General features: G+C 65.7%; 3 protein-coding genes across 8 annotated transcripts; all 3 read left to right on the plus strand.

The window, feature by feature from the left end:
* Nucleotides 1-15: 15 nt before the first annotated feature.
* CKS1B (CDC28 protein kinase regulatory subunit 1B) lies at nt 16-1,243 on the plus strand. The gene is made up of 3 exons (XM_085209999.1): nt 16-176; nt 742-869; nt 949-1,243. Exons 1-3 carry the CDS (start codon nt 118-120, stop codon nt 999-1,001), a joined length of 240 nt encoding a protein of 79 aa, XP_085066125.1. The 5' UTR covers nt 16-117; the 3' UTR covers nt 1,002-1,243.
* Nucleotides 1,244-1,542: 299 nt separating this feature from the next.
* On the plus strand, nt 1,543-5,588 carry FLAD1 (flavin adenine dinucleotide synthetase 1). 5 transcript variants are annotated; one of them, XM_010727325.4, is made up of 8 exons: nt 1,543-1,756; nt 2,030-2,789; nt 3,150-3,297; nt 3,406-3,504; nt 3,589-3,778; nt 4,135-4,208; nt 4,293-4,424; nt 5,306-5,588. In XM_010727325.4, the coding sequence occupies exons 1-8, from the start codon at nt 1,625-1,627 to the stop codon at nt 5,571-5,573; spliced, it is 1,803 nt and encodes a 600-aa protein (XP_010725627.2). In that variant the 5' UTR covers nt 1,543-1,624; the 3' UTR covers nt 5,574-5,588. The 5 variants fall into 5 exon arrangements, with proteins under 5 accessions (XP_010725627.2, XP_031413479.2, XP_031413480.2 ...); XM_031557619.2 differs by having other exon boundaries at nt 4,274-4,989; nt 5,306-5,432; XM_031557620.2 differs by having other exon boundaries at nt 4,274-4,424; nt 5,306-5,432.
* Nucleotides 5,589-6,370: 782 nt separating this feature from the next.
* On the plus strand, nt 6,371-10,840 carry LOC104916278 (SMAD family member 6-like). 2 transcript variants are annotated; one of them, XM_085209996.1, is made up of 4 exons: nt 6,371-6,528; nt 6,788-7,192; nt 7,644-7,748; nt 9,404-10,840. In XM_085209996.1, the coding sequence occupies exons 2-4, from the start codon at nt 6,805-6,807 to the stop codon at nt 9,943-9,945; spliced, it is 1,035 nt and encodes a 344-aa protein (XP_085066122.1). In that variant the 5' UTR covers nt 6,371-6,528; nt 6,788-6,804; the 3' UTR covers nt 9,946-10,840. The 2 variants fall into 2 exon arrangements, with proteins under 2 accessions (XP_085066122.1, XP_085066123.1); XM_085209997.1 differs by having other exon boundaries at nt 9,407-10,840.
* The last annotated feature ends 90 nt before the right edge of the window (nt 10,841-10,930 follow it).

Consider the following 10,930-nt stretch of genomic DNA (forward strand, 5'->3'; position numbering starts at 1 on the left):
GCGGCGTTTGAAAGCACCGTTGGGGGGAGGGGGGCGGGGGGGAAAACCAACGGCCGCCGGGAGCTGAGGAGAGGGGCGCGGCGGGGGCTGCCGGGAAAGGGGCGGACCGCGGGCGGCATGGCGCACAAGCAGATCTACTACTCCGACAAGTATGACGACGAGGAGTTCGAGTACCGGTGAGGAGAAGCGGGGGGGGAGCGGTAACCGTTGTCTGATGGAGGGGGGAGGGTAACGGCTGTTTGTGGGGGGGGGGTCCCGGTAATGGCGTCCTTCCGGCAACAGGAAACGGAGGGGCGGTTTGTCAGTATGGAAGGGCCGGCTGGGATGGGGGAGTGGAGAGGGGAATGGGGGGCGGGGGGGAGGGGCTGCACCGGGTCTGAGTCTGGGCCTGAAGGGGGATGGGGGAGGAGTGAGAGAGGGGGGGCACCGGGTTTGGGTCTGGCAGGGCGGGGAGTACCGGGTCCGGGCCTAAGAGGGAGGGGGGGGAGGCAAATGGTCTGGGCCTGGGGGGAGGGGAGAAGAACAATGATCTGGGCCCAGGAGGGGGGGAGCACCGGGTCTGGGCACAAGGGAGGGTTGGAGAGGGGAAGGGGGGAGCACCGGGGCAGGGTCTGAGGGAGGAAGGGGGCAGGGGGGAACAACGGTCTGGGCCTGGGGTGGGGAGCACTGGGTCAGAGCCTAAGGGAGGGGGGGGATGTACCGGGACAGTGGCCCTGGCTGAGCAGCCCCTCTCGGCCGCAGGCATGTGATGCTGCCCAAAGACATCGCCAAGCTGGTGCCCAAAACCCACCTGATGTCCGAGTCGGAGTGGCGGAACCTGGGCGTGCAGCAGAGCCAGGGCTGGGTGCACTACATGATCCACGAGCCAGGTGAGCCCCGTATGGCTGCCCTATGGGATGCGAGCTCCCATCCCACAGCCCGGCCTGACGCTGTGCTACGTCCCCACAGAGCCACACATCCTCCTCTTCCGACGGCCGCTGCCCAAGAAGCCAGAGAAGTGAGCATTCCTTGGGCTGGCCGCAGCCCTCATCTGCCTGGGCTACAAAGCACCTTCATCATCATCATCCTCCTCCTCCTCTCTCGCACCCCCTGTTCATAGGAGCTTTCCCGGTTGGGGCAGAGCCACTGGGTGCCCGAGATGCTCATGAACTCAGTGCCATCTGGGCACCTGCAGCGGCTCAGCCCCGAGCACCGCGCTGTGGGGACGGGGTTCTCAAAAGCTTCAATAAAAGGATATTTGGGAGCTGCTGTGTGCTGCTGTTCTGTCTTTTGGGGGGGGGGGGGGGTGGGAGGCAGGAGGAGCTCCCGGTGCCCAGGAACAGCCCTTTCCCGGGTGGTTCTGGCGTCGCTGTGACCGGAGAGATGGTGTCGAAAGGGTTCGTAGGGCGGGAGGGCTCCGGGATAACGGGGCGGGGAACGCGGGAGGGGGGAGGGGAAGCGCACGTGCGCCGGGCGAGTCCACGGCGCTATGGGGGGAGGGAGCGGTAGGACCGCCCCCCCGCAGTGACCCTGTCCGCTCTCAACCAATCGGAGCTCGCAGGGCCTCGTGACGAGCGTTCCTCCCGACCAATAAGAGCGCGGGAAGGTGGCGGCGTGGCGGAGCCGGTTCGGTTCGGCGGAGTTCATGCGGGCGGCGCTGCGGATTCTGGGGGCTCCGCTCGGTACCGGACGGCGGAACGCGGCCTGCAGAGCCATGGCCGAGCGCAGCTCCGCCTCCACCGCCGGGATCATCGTTATCGGGGATGAGATCCTCAAGGTGAGAGCGGGGCCTGCGGCTGAGGGCTGAGTCGGGCCGGGCCTGAGGGCTGCGCTCAGGGACTGCGGCCGGGGGTCTGGACTGGGGTCAGGCCTGCAGTCTGGCTCGGGATCGGAGCTGGGCTTCAGGCCTGGGGTCCGGCCTGCTGTCTGCCCTGGGGCTTGGACCTGCGGCCCTGTCCTGGAGCTCAAACCTGGTCTCAGGCCTAGGGGCGGCCCTGGGGTCTGGCCTGGAGTTTGGGCCTGGGCTCACCGCAGCTGCCCTTCCCCTTAGGGCCACACTCAGGACACGAACTCCTTCTTCATGTGCCGGCGGCTGCGTGCCCTGGGTGTGCGCGTGGCCCGCGTCTCCGTGGTGCCCGACGAGGTGGACACCATCGCTGCTGAAGTGGCCGCCTTCGCTTCCCGCTTCACCTTCGTGCTGACCTCGGGGGGCATCGGCCCCACGCACGACGACGTCACCTTCGAGGCCGTGGCCAAAGCTTTTGGGGAGAGGGTGGCCCCGCACCCAGAGCTGGTGGCCCTGGTGCATAAGTTCTTCGGCAAGACGGACATGCAGTGCCCTGAGATGAAGCTGGCTCGCATCCCCGAATCCTCACGCCTCAACTATGGCACGGACCAACTCACAGGCAGCGCCTTCAAGTATCCTCTGGTCAGTGTCCGCAACGTCTACATCTTCCCGGGCATCCCAGCACTGATGGAACGTGCCCTGGATGGCCTCAGCCATCTTTTCCGCAGTGAGCAGACCTGCTTCCACTCCCGTGCCATCTACGTGGCAGCCGATGAGGTGCAGATTGCCCCCGTGCTGGATCAGGCCAACACCAGCTTTCAGGGCCGTGTGAGTTTGGGCTCCTACCCAGATTGGGCCAACAATTATTACCGTGTGAAGCTGACGCTGGACTCGGAGTCGGAGCAGCACCTGGAGGAGGCACATCGCTTCCTGATGGAGAAGCTGCCGCCTGGTGTGGTGGTGCCGTTGGTGACTGACTGCGTCTCAAGGGCTTCCACTGAGGTTTATGCCCTGGCTGAGTCAGGTACAGCAGCTGCAGCCTTCCAGCTGCAGCTGGGGTCCTCGTGCTGCTCCTCCGCAGCCCGGACAGACACAGAGGGGCCGAGGCAGAGGCAAGAGCAGCCTGGGTGTGGAATTTGCATTGAGTTCTCTTTGGGGTTGGCGCTCATCCCCGCTGGGTAGGGGGATGGTTGTGCCTTAGGGACACACGAGCTCTTGGCTTCAGGATGCGGTGCCAGCAGTAGCTCTGGGCTGCGTCTGGAAACGAGATGAGCCCGCAGGGTGAGGCACTGCAGGAAGGAGTTGGGCCTTGGGGCTGAGCCATGGCAGCGTGGCTTTGGGCAGGCACCAGCGCCAGCAGGCACCGACCGTCCCCTCCCAACAGGCTTGGCTCTGGGACGGAAGGTGGCAGCAGCACTGAGGACTATTGAGGAGGCTTTGGACCGGTACAGCCTAACCCAGCTCTGCGTGGGTTTCAACGGGGGCAAGGACTGCACAGCCCTGCTGCACCTCGTCCATGCTGCCGTGGAGAGGTACTGTGGGGCAGTGGGTTTCCTCAGGGCCTGCTCAGGGCTCTCTGCCCTGCTCTGGCTACCTTGCCTCGTGTCTCTGATGGCTGGCTGTGATGGGTCTCTCCCCAGGCGGTACCCGGAGAGGCAGGAGAAGCTGAAGGTGCTCTACATCCGCATCGTGTCCCCCTTCCCTGAAATGGAGCAGTTCATCCAGGCGACTGTGCAGAGGTACGGGGCAGTGAGGGCCAGGGCTGCCGGCTGGGCACAAGTGACACGGCCCTCCCCAACGCCAGCTGCCTGTCCTGCCCCCAGGTACAAGATCCAGCTGTGCACCGTGGAGGGCTCCATCCGGGACGCCCTGCTCACCCTGAAGGAGCAGCAGCCACAGCTGGAGGCCGTCCTGATGGGCACGCGGCGCACCGACCCCTACTCGTGCACCCTGACCCCCATGTGCATGACAGACCCCGACTGGCCCCAGTACATGCGGGTGAACCCACTGCTGGTATGCTGCTTCCATCTGGGATGGGGACAGGGCTGGTCCTGCTCGTTTGGGAGTGAGTTTGGAGTGAATCCTCATCCTCAGGGGCTTTTCTCCCCAGTTCTCCTCTCCCCAGGGCCCCGTTGCCCTGCTGTGGGCCCCCAGCAGCAGCTGGTGCCGGTGGTTGGGGCTCATTTCTGCCCACCCGTGGCTTTTGCTGTGTTCAGGGAGGGATGGATGCGCTCTGGGGCCATGGGCAGAGGGCAGTGGATGCTGGCTGGGCTCCATGCGTGCTGAGCCGGAGCCAGCTGCCTTCCCTGAGACCAGGGGCAGCCTCTGCATCCAGCTCTGCAGCAATCCCTGCCCAATTCTGCCCGCAGGACTGGACATACAGGGACATCTGGGAGTTCCTGCGCAAGCTCTTTGTCCCCTACTGCATCCTCTACGACAAGGGGTGAGTGTGGGGAGCAGCCAGAGGAGGGGCAGAGCATCGGGCGATGCCCTCCACCCCTCCCACAGCCACGCTGTCCCCTCACAGCTACACCTCCCTGGGGAGCATGGCCAACACAACCAAGAACCCAGCACTGCTCTACACCGACACCAGGGGCCGAGAGAGCTACAGACCCGCCTACGAGCTGGAAAACGAGGAGGACGAGCGCACGTCGCGCCGGTGAGCCGCACTGAGACCGATGGCATCCGCAGGTGTCGTCCCTGCTGCCGCCGCCGCCGCTGCTGCTGCTGCTGGGGACAGCGCTAAATAAACCTGCTGTGCTCAGCATCTCGCCTGAGCTTGGCTGCGCCGCTCCCTTCGTGCTCTGCGGGGCTCTGGCAGGAGGAACGAGGGCGGCCGCGGCCGAACAAAAGTGACCCCAGGCGGTGCCCCCCCCCCTCCCCACGTGCGCTTCATTGTGGCGGCTTTTGAAGCGCAGAGAATGGAGCAATTTCCAGCGTTTGCCCGGGGCTCCGCGTGGCCGCGCCGGTCCCTCCCCGCTCAGATCCCGTTGCCATGCGTCTCCTACGCACCGCGACGGCCCGGCCACCGCGCGCCGTGAAGCGGATGGCGCAGGCTGTGGCACTGCCGGCACCCGGCGACGCGTCCCTGGGGCTGCGGCTCGGCCGCTGGGTGCTGCGGGTGCTGCGGGAGTGCGTTTACCTCCTGCTGTGCAGCTGGTGCATCCGGGAGCTGCTGGAGTAGGGCACGGCCCCTTCCCCGCGGTGGGACTCCCGGGATGCTGGTGAGCGGTGGGGATCCGGCCCCTTCCCCGCGGTGGTCCTGGCTGGCGGTGGGGGTGCGGGGTTCTGGCTGCGGTGTTCAAGAAGTCGACAGGGTGGGGGGCAGGGATCTGGATGTGGTGGTGCTGGAAGGGGGAAGGGTGTAAGGGTGCAGCGGTGCTGCTCCGGGGGTGTGTGGGACCCGGCTCTGTGGGGGGGGAGAGGGTGGTGATGTGGGGGTCCCAGTGGTGGTGCTTAGGGAAGGAGGGGTGTGGAGGGGTCCCTGGCTGTGGTGCCCCTGGGGTGTTCACCCTTCCTGTGCTTCTCTCCCCTCCCCAGGACTCTGTTGCCCCACCATGGCTCTGTGCTGCCCGGCCTGCACCCGATGGAGCCCCAGCACCAGGACCCGGCCCACCCTGAGCCCCCCCAGCACCACGACCCCAATAAACCTGAGCAGTGTGTGAGCGGCTGCGTGTGTCGAGGACTAAGAATGTGCCCCCACCCTGGCCACGTGTACCCCCAGAACCTCGACCTGCTGCGTCTCTGCTCTGCGGTGCCCAGACCCACCCCCCCATCCCCACCCGGGGGTCCCCAGCCCCACTGTTGACCATGGAGCGGTGCTGGGAGCCGTGGCCCTGCTTCCCCCTCCCCTGGGTTATCTCTGCTGTGACTCAGTCCCTTGTTTAGAGACTTCCAAGCCGTTTCCTGCCCCAACCCCACGCGCCCGCCCGGCACCACCGCCGCCGGGAAGCAGCCAGAGCAAAACGTACCCCAGAACCGGGCTTGCAGCCCAACTCATGGGACAAGGGGGCACCGCGACCCTCGGGGTCGATGGCGGGGGGTCTCTGTGTGCCCAAAGTGCTCCGTGCCGGCCCCGCTGTGGGGCTGCAGGCTCCATCCCCGCAGGGAAGCCCCGTCCATGGCGCACGCCTGGCGCCGGCGCGGCCGCCCTTATCTCGCCGGGAAGTCGGGAGCAGGAAGCGCGGCCCCGCGCGGGATAAGGGTCCCGTTTACATTATGGCTTTGTTATGGCACGAGTTCCCACCCTCACGTTGTGCCCACGGGGGGGGGGGAGGGGGGAGATGGCTGCTGAAATGCCTTGGGAGGGGCAGGGGGCAGCTGGGACCCCTGATTTGGAGGGCTCGGGTCACCCCTGCAACCCGCGCAGCGTTGGGGCTGGGGGCTTTGTGGGACACCCCGCCGCTCCCCTTTCTCGTGGGGTTGGGTTACGTGTCGTTATTACGCCGTGCTGCTCGCTGCCCCCTCACTGCCCCCCAGCATGGGGTCACCGGGCCAAATCTGCAACGCTGTGGGCACCCCCTGCCCCACAGCCCACGCACCCGCCCCACTGTCGCCGCGTCCTGACCCCATCCGCAGTTCAACCCGAGGCCCGGACACACGAATCAATGAATTCCCCAAACGGGGAGGTCCGGGGGAGGGGAGAATCCCGGCACAGGAAAAAGCTCTGAACTGGGCGAGCCGTGGGCAGAGCGGTCCGGGCCGCCCCACAGCGCGGCCCTACGCGCAACCCCGTCTCCTGGCACACAGCTCCGCCGCCCACCGTGAGTCTGAGCCCATCCCCGGGACCCCTCGCAGGGGTCGTGGCACGGGGATATGTGGCACGGGGACGGGGACGCTGCTCTCTGCACAGGGCTTCTATTGGGGGTCAGAATGTGACTTAGGGGGATGGCGGCGGTGGGCGCGCAGCGTGCGACGGATGGGGCAGCTCCATGGGGATGCGGCATCACCCCGGTGCCGGCAGGGGGGACTCGGTGCGATGTGTCTCAGCGCACACCGTGACACCCGTGTCCCCGTCCGCAGCTCGGCCCCTCTGCCCCATGTTCCGTTCTCGCCGTGCCGCGCTGCTGAGGCGGCTGTGGCGGCAGCGCTGCCCGACCCCCGGCCCCGAGGAGGGTCCCGGTGCCCTGAAACCCGCGGCGCACGCCCTGTTCAAGAAGCTGAAGGACGAGGAGCTGGAGCTGCTGCTGCAGGCGGTGGAGAGCCGTGGTGCCTGGGAGTCCGGCTGCGTCTGGGTGCCGCGGGGGGCCAAGCAGGCGCTGCCCCCCCAGGTGCTGCTGTGCCGCCTGTTCCGCTGGCCCGACCTGCGGCAGCCCCATGAGCTCAAGCATCTCTGCTACTGCCAGAGCGCGGGGGGCCGGGGGGGCTGTGGGGATGCGGCCGTGCTCTGCTGCAACCCCCATCACTTCAGCCGTCTGGCTGCGCCCGGTGAGTGCCCCTCCCCCCGGCCCTCCTTGCCATCTGGGGGGTCCCCAGTGGCCGATCCCCAGGGTCCCTGCAGCTCCTGGGGTCCCTCCAGCCCCTGGTCCTCGTGGTCCCTCCAACTCCTTGTCCCTGGGGTCCCCGTAACCCCTTGGGGTCCCCATAGCCCTTCGTCCTTGTGGTCCCTTCAATCCTTGGTCCCTGTGGTCCCTCCAGCCCCCGATTTCTGGGGTCTCTGTAACACCTGGGGTCCCTCCAGCCCCTGATCCTTGTGGTCCCTCCAGCCCCTGATCCTTGTGATCCTTCTGGCCCCTGGTCCTTGGGGTCCCTCCAGCATTTCATCCCCGGGCTCCCTCCAGCGCTTGGTCCCCAGTGGGAGTGGGATCGGGGTATGGGGTGGCTTTTAGGAAACTGGGACATGTGCTCAACTCCTCACTGCTTCCTATCCCCACCCCAGAGACCCCTCCACCCCCTTACTCGAAGTCCATCAGCCCCTCCTGGCCAGCTGAGCCCAAGTCCCCCCAGCTCCTGGAGTTCAGCTGCAACCACGCAGAATGGCGCGGTAAGGGGCGAAAACGCGGTACCCAAAAAAACCAGTGCAGGACTGGGAGCTGATGTGGGACGCGGGCTTCTACTGGGAGGATCCACCCCCCTCCCCCTCTCACTCCCCCCCTCCCCTCAGCACTCAGCTCTCCTGTTATTTTTGGCTGCTCCGGAGTCCCCGCTGGAGGAAGCGCTGCCCACGGGGCCGCACACAATGTGCCTTGACGCAGGCGGCGCGGCTCCAGCCTGGCTGCACGCCACAAAGCCTCCGGGCTCCACCTTCCCATCCACCACGGACCCCCCCCCCCCCCCCCCTCCCATGGCACACAATGTGGCCCCCAGGGGGCTGCCCCTGGGCCTACGTGCCTGCGCTCAGCAGCGCGCTGATTCCGGCACTGCGTATCCTGGCTGCAGAGCCACGGGGTGCTCCATGTGTGACCCACGGACACCCTGCATGCCATCATCCCAATGCATCGCTTGGGACCACCGTATGCAGAGGGTTGGTTGTAGCCATGTGTAGCCATGCAGCACCGTGCTGACCTGCCATTCGGAGGGACCTCGAGAGGCTGGAAAGGTGGGCCTGGGTGAGTCTAATGAGGTTCAACACAGCAAAGTGTGAGGTTTGGCACTTGGGCCGGAGGAATCCCAGGCATCCATACAGACTGGAAGGAGCAGCCCTGCACAGAAGGACCTGGGGGTCCTGGGGGATGAAAAGCCGAACGTGAGCCAGCAGGGTGGGATTGCAGCTCGGAAAGCAAACGGGATCCTGGGCTCCAGCAGCAGAGGGGTGGCAGCAGGGACAGGGAGGGGATCGTCCCCCTCTGCTGTGCTTTGTGAGGCCCCATCTGCAGCACTGCGCCCAGGGCTGGGGCACCCAGGGCAGGAGAGACAGGGAGCTGTTGGAGAGGGTCCAGAGGAGCACAGAGATGAGCGGGGGGCTGCAGCACCTCCCTGCAAAGCCAGGCTGGGGGAGCTGGGCTCGTTCAGCTGGAGAAGAGGAGGCTGGGGGGAGCTGAGTGCAGCCTGCAGGACCTCAAGGGAGCCACAAACAGGAGGGGAGGCAGCTCTTGGGAAGGGGAGATGAGAGCAGGACGAGGGGAATGGCTGGAAGTGGAGGGAGGGCAGCTTTCAGCTGGCTGTCAGGGGGAAGTTGTTTGCTGGGAGAGCGGGGAGGTGCTGGAACAGCTGCCCAGAGAGGCTGTGGATCCCCGTCCATCCCTGGAGGTGTTGGAGGGCAGCAAGGATGGGGCCCTGGGCAGCCTGGGCTGCTGTGAGACGTGGAGGTTGGTGGCTCTGCATTGGTGTGGGGTTGGAGCTTCGTGATCCTTGAGGTCCCAACCCAAACCGTTCTGTGATTCTGTGCTGCTTGGCCACGTGGAGCACAGAGTGCAGCAGCAGAGATGGGGGTCGGGAGCACTGCATCCATTTGGGGTCCTTGGAGGCATCTCCAGCCCTGCACTCCCTGACGCTGCTGACGCCAACGGTCCCCACAAATCCTCCTTTAGGGACTTCCTGGGGTTCAGAAGGAATTTCTGGGCAGCCTGGGCTGCTGTGAGACGTGGAGGTTGGTGGCTCTGAACGCAGCGTGGGGTTGGAGCTTCGTGATCCTTGAGGTCCCTCCCAACCCAAACCGTTCTGTGATTCTGTGATTCTGTGACCTCTCTGCTCTCCCAGCAGACACCAGCCTCTCTCGGAGCGCCGCACGGGACGGCTGCTGGTGCAAACTGGCATACTGGGAGCACCGGACACGCGTGGGCCGCCTCTACGCCGTGCACGAAGCGTCGGTGAACGTCTTCAGCGAGCTGCCACGGGGCAGTGGGTTCTGCCTGGGCCAACTGCCTGCCGTGCACCGCAGCCGCGCCGTGCGCCGCGCACGGGGGAAGATTGGGAGAGGGCTGCTGCTGAGCCGGGAGCTGAGCGCCGTCTGGGCGTACAACCGAAGCGAGCATCCCATCTTTGTCAGCTCGCCCACCCTGGGTCCACCCGGGGCCCACGGGCTCGCCGTGCTCAAAGTGCTGCCGGGGTATTCGGTGAAGGTGTTCGATTATGAGAGGGCGGGGGGGATTGGGGCGGGGGGGTGGCAGAATGGGGATGGGCCCTGTGACCCCCATAGCGTCCGGATCAGCTTTGGGAAGGGCTGGGGGCCGTGTTACTCCAGGCAGTTCATCACCTCCTGCCCGTGCTGGCTGGAGGTGCTGCTGGCACAGCCCCGCTGAGCGGCCATGGGGGGTGGCACAACCCCCCTCTATGTGTCGGGTGCATTCTCACGGGGCTCACGGGACCCCCGGGGCAGCACCCACCCCCCCCAACCCCGGGTGTGAGGCTGGGGCAGGGCGTTATTTAATCTCTCCTTGGTTATTATGATTTCAGTGATTATGTCGTATTTTTAATTTATGTTATTTGTGTAAGAGGGTGAAAAGGAGGAAGTTGAGGGGGGTGGGCATGCAGGGAATGTGTGGGTCTGCGGGGGGCAGCTCCTGAGCAGGGGGCGTGGGGAGGGGGGCAGGATGAGCACAGGTGGAATGAGGGGGTGAGCACAGATGGAATAGGGCTGAGCAGAGCGGGAATTAGAGGTGAGTCCAGCTGGAATGAGGGGTGAGCACAGCTGAGGGATGGAGGCGATCACAGCTGGAACGGGGAATTGATGGAATGTGGGATGAGAACAGCTGGAATGGGGAATTGATGGAATGAGGGGTGAGCACAGCTGGAATGGGGAATTGATGGAATGTGGGATGAGAACAGCTGGAATGGGGGGTAAGTACAGCTGGAGTAGGGGGCAGAAAAGCACATCCGAGGCGGTGCAGGTGAGCAGAGCTGGAGTGTGGGAAGTGAGCGCAGCTGGATTGAGTGTGGGGCAGGTTGGAATTCGGGGGGGGGGGGGTTGAGCACAGCTAGAATATGGGCAGAAAAGCACATCCGAGGCGGTGCAGGTGAGCACAGCTGGAACGCGGGGTGTGAGCACAGCTGGAATCCAGGCAGGTGAGCACAGCGGGACTGTAGGAAGATGAGCACATCTGGGGCAGCCCCCCTTCCCCTCCCCCTCCATCCCTCCGCACCCGATCTGCATCCGTTATTTATAACTCCAATAAACGGTGTCACCGGCAACCAAAACGCTCCGCGTCCCGCCGCGTTCCGCCGTCACCCCCCCGGGGCTGCCCCGGTGCCGTCACCCGGGGGCTCCGTTGCGCTCCGGGGACCGGC

Source organism: Meleagris gallopavo, chromosome 27, assembly GCF_905368555.1.
Source record: "Meleagris gallopavo chromosome 27, MGAL_WU_HG_1.1, whole genome shotgun sequence".
NCBI classification, from domain to species: domain Eukaryota; kingdom Metazoa; phylum Chordata; class Aves; order Galliformes; family Phasianidae; genus Meleagris; species Meleagris gallopavo.

What these genes read in the sequence shown, in the direction of transcription:
- CKS1B (XM_085209999.1), top strand. Translation starts at nt 118, where the DNA reads ATGGCGCACAAGCAGATCTACTACTCCGACAAGTATGACGACGAGGAG. An exon ending in GACGAGGAGTTCGAGTACCG is followed by an intron (nt 177 to 741) that starts GTGAGGAGAAGC and finishes TCTCGGCCGCAG; the next exon opens with GCATGTGATGCTGCCCAAAG. An exon ending in CTACATGATCCACGAGCCAG is followed by an intron (nt 870 to 948) that starts GTGAGCCCCGTA and finishes ACGTCCCCACAG; the next exon opens with AGCCACACATCCTCCTCTTC.
- FLAD1 (XM_010727325.4), top strand. Translation starts at nt 1,625, where the DNA reads ATGCGGGCGGCGCTGCGGATTCTGGGGGCTCCGCTCGGTACCGGACGG. An exon ending in ATCCAGGCGACTGTGCAGAG is followed by an intron (nt 3,505 to 3,588) that starts GTACGGGGCAGT and finishes TCCTGCCCCCAG; the next exon opens with GTACAAGATCCAGCTGTGCA. An exon ending in TGCGGGTGAACCCACTGCTG is followed by an intron (nt 3,779 to 4,134) that starts GTATGCTGCTTC and finishes TTCTGCCCGCAG; the next exon opens with GACTGGACATACAGGGACAT.
- LOC104916278 (XM_085209996.1), top strand. Translation starts at nt 6,805, where the DNA reads ATGTTCCGTTCTCGCCGTGCCGCGCTGCTGAGGCGGCTGTGGCGGCAG. An exon ending in CAGCCGTCTGGCTGCGCCCG is followed by an intron (nt 7,193 to 7,643) that starts GTGAGTGCCCCT and finishes TCCCCACCCCAG; the next exon opens with AGACCCCTCCACCCCCTTAC. An exon ending in CAACCACGCAGAATGGCGCG is followed by an intron (nt 7,749 to 9,403) that starts GTAAGGGGCGAA and finishes CTGCTCTCCCAG; the next exon opens with CAGACACCAGCCTCTCTCGG.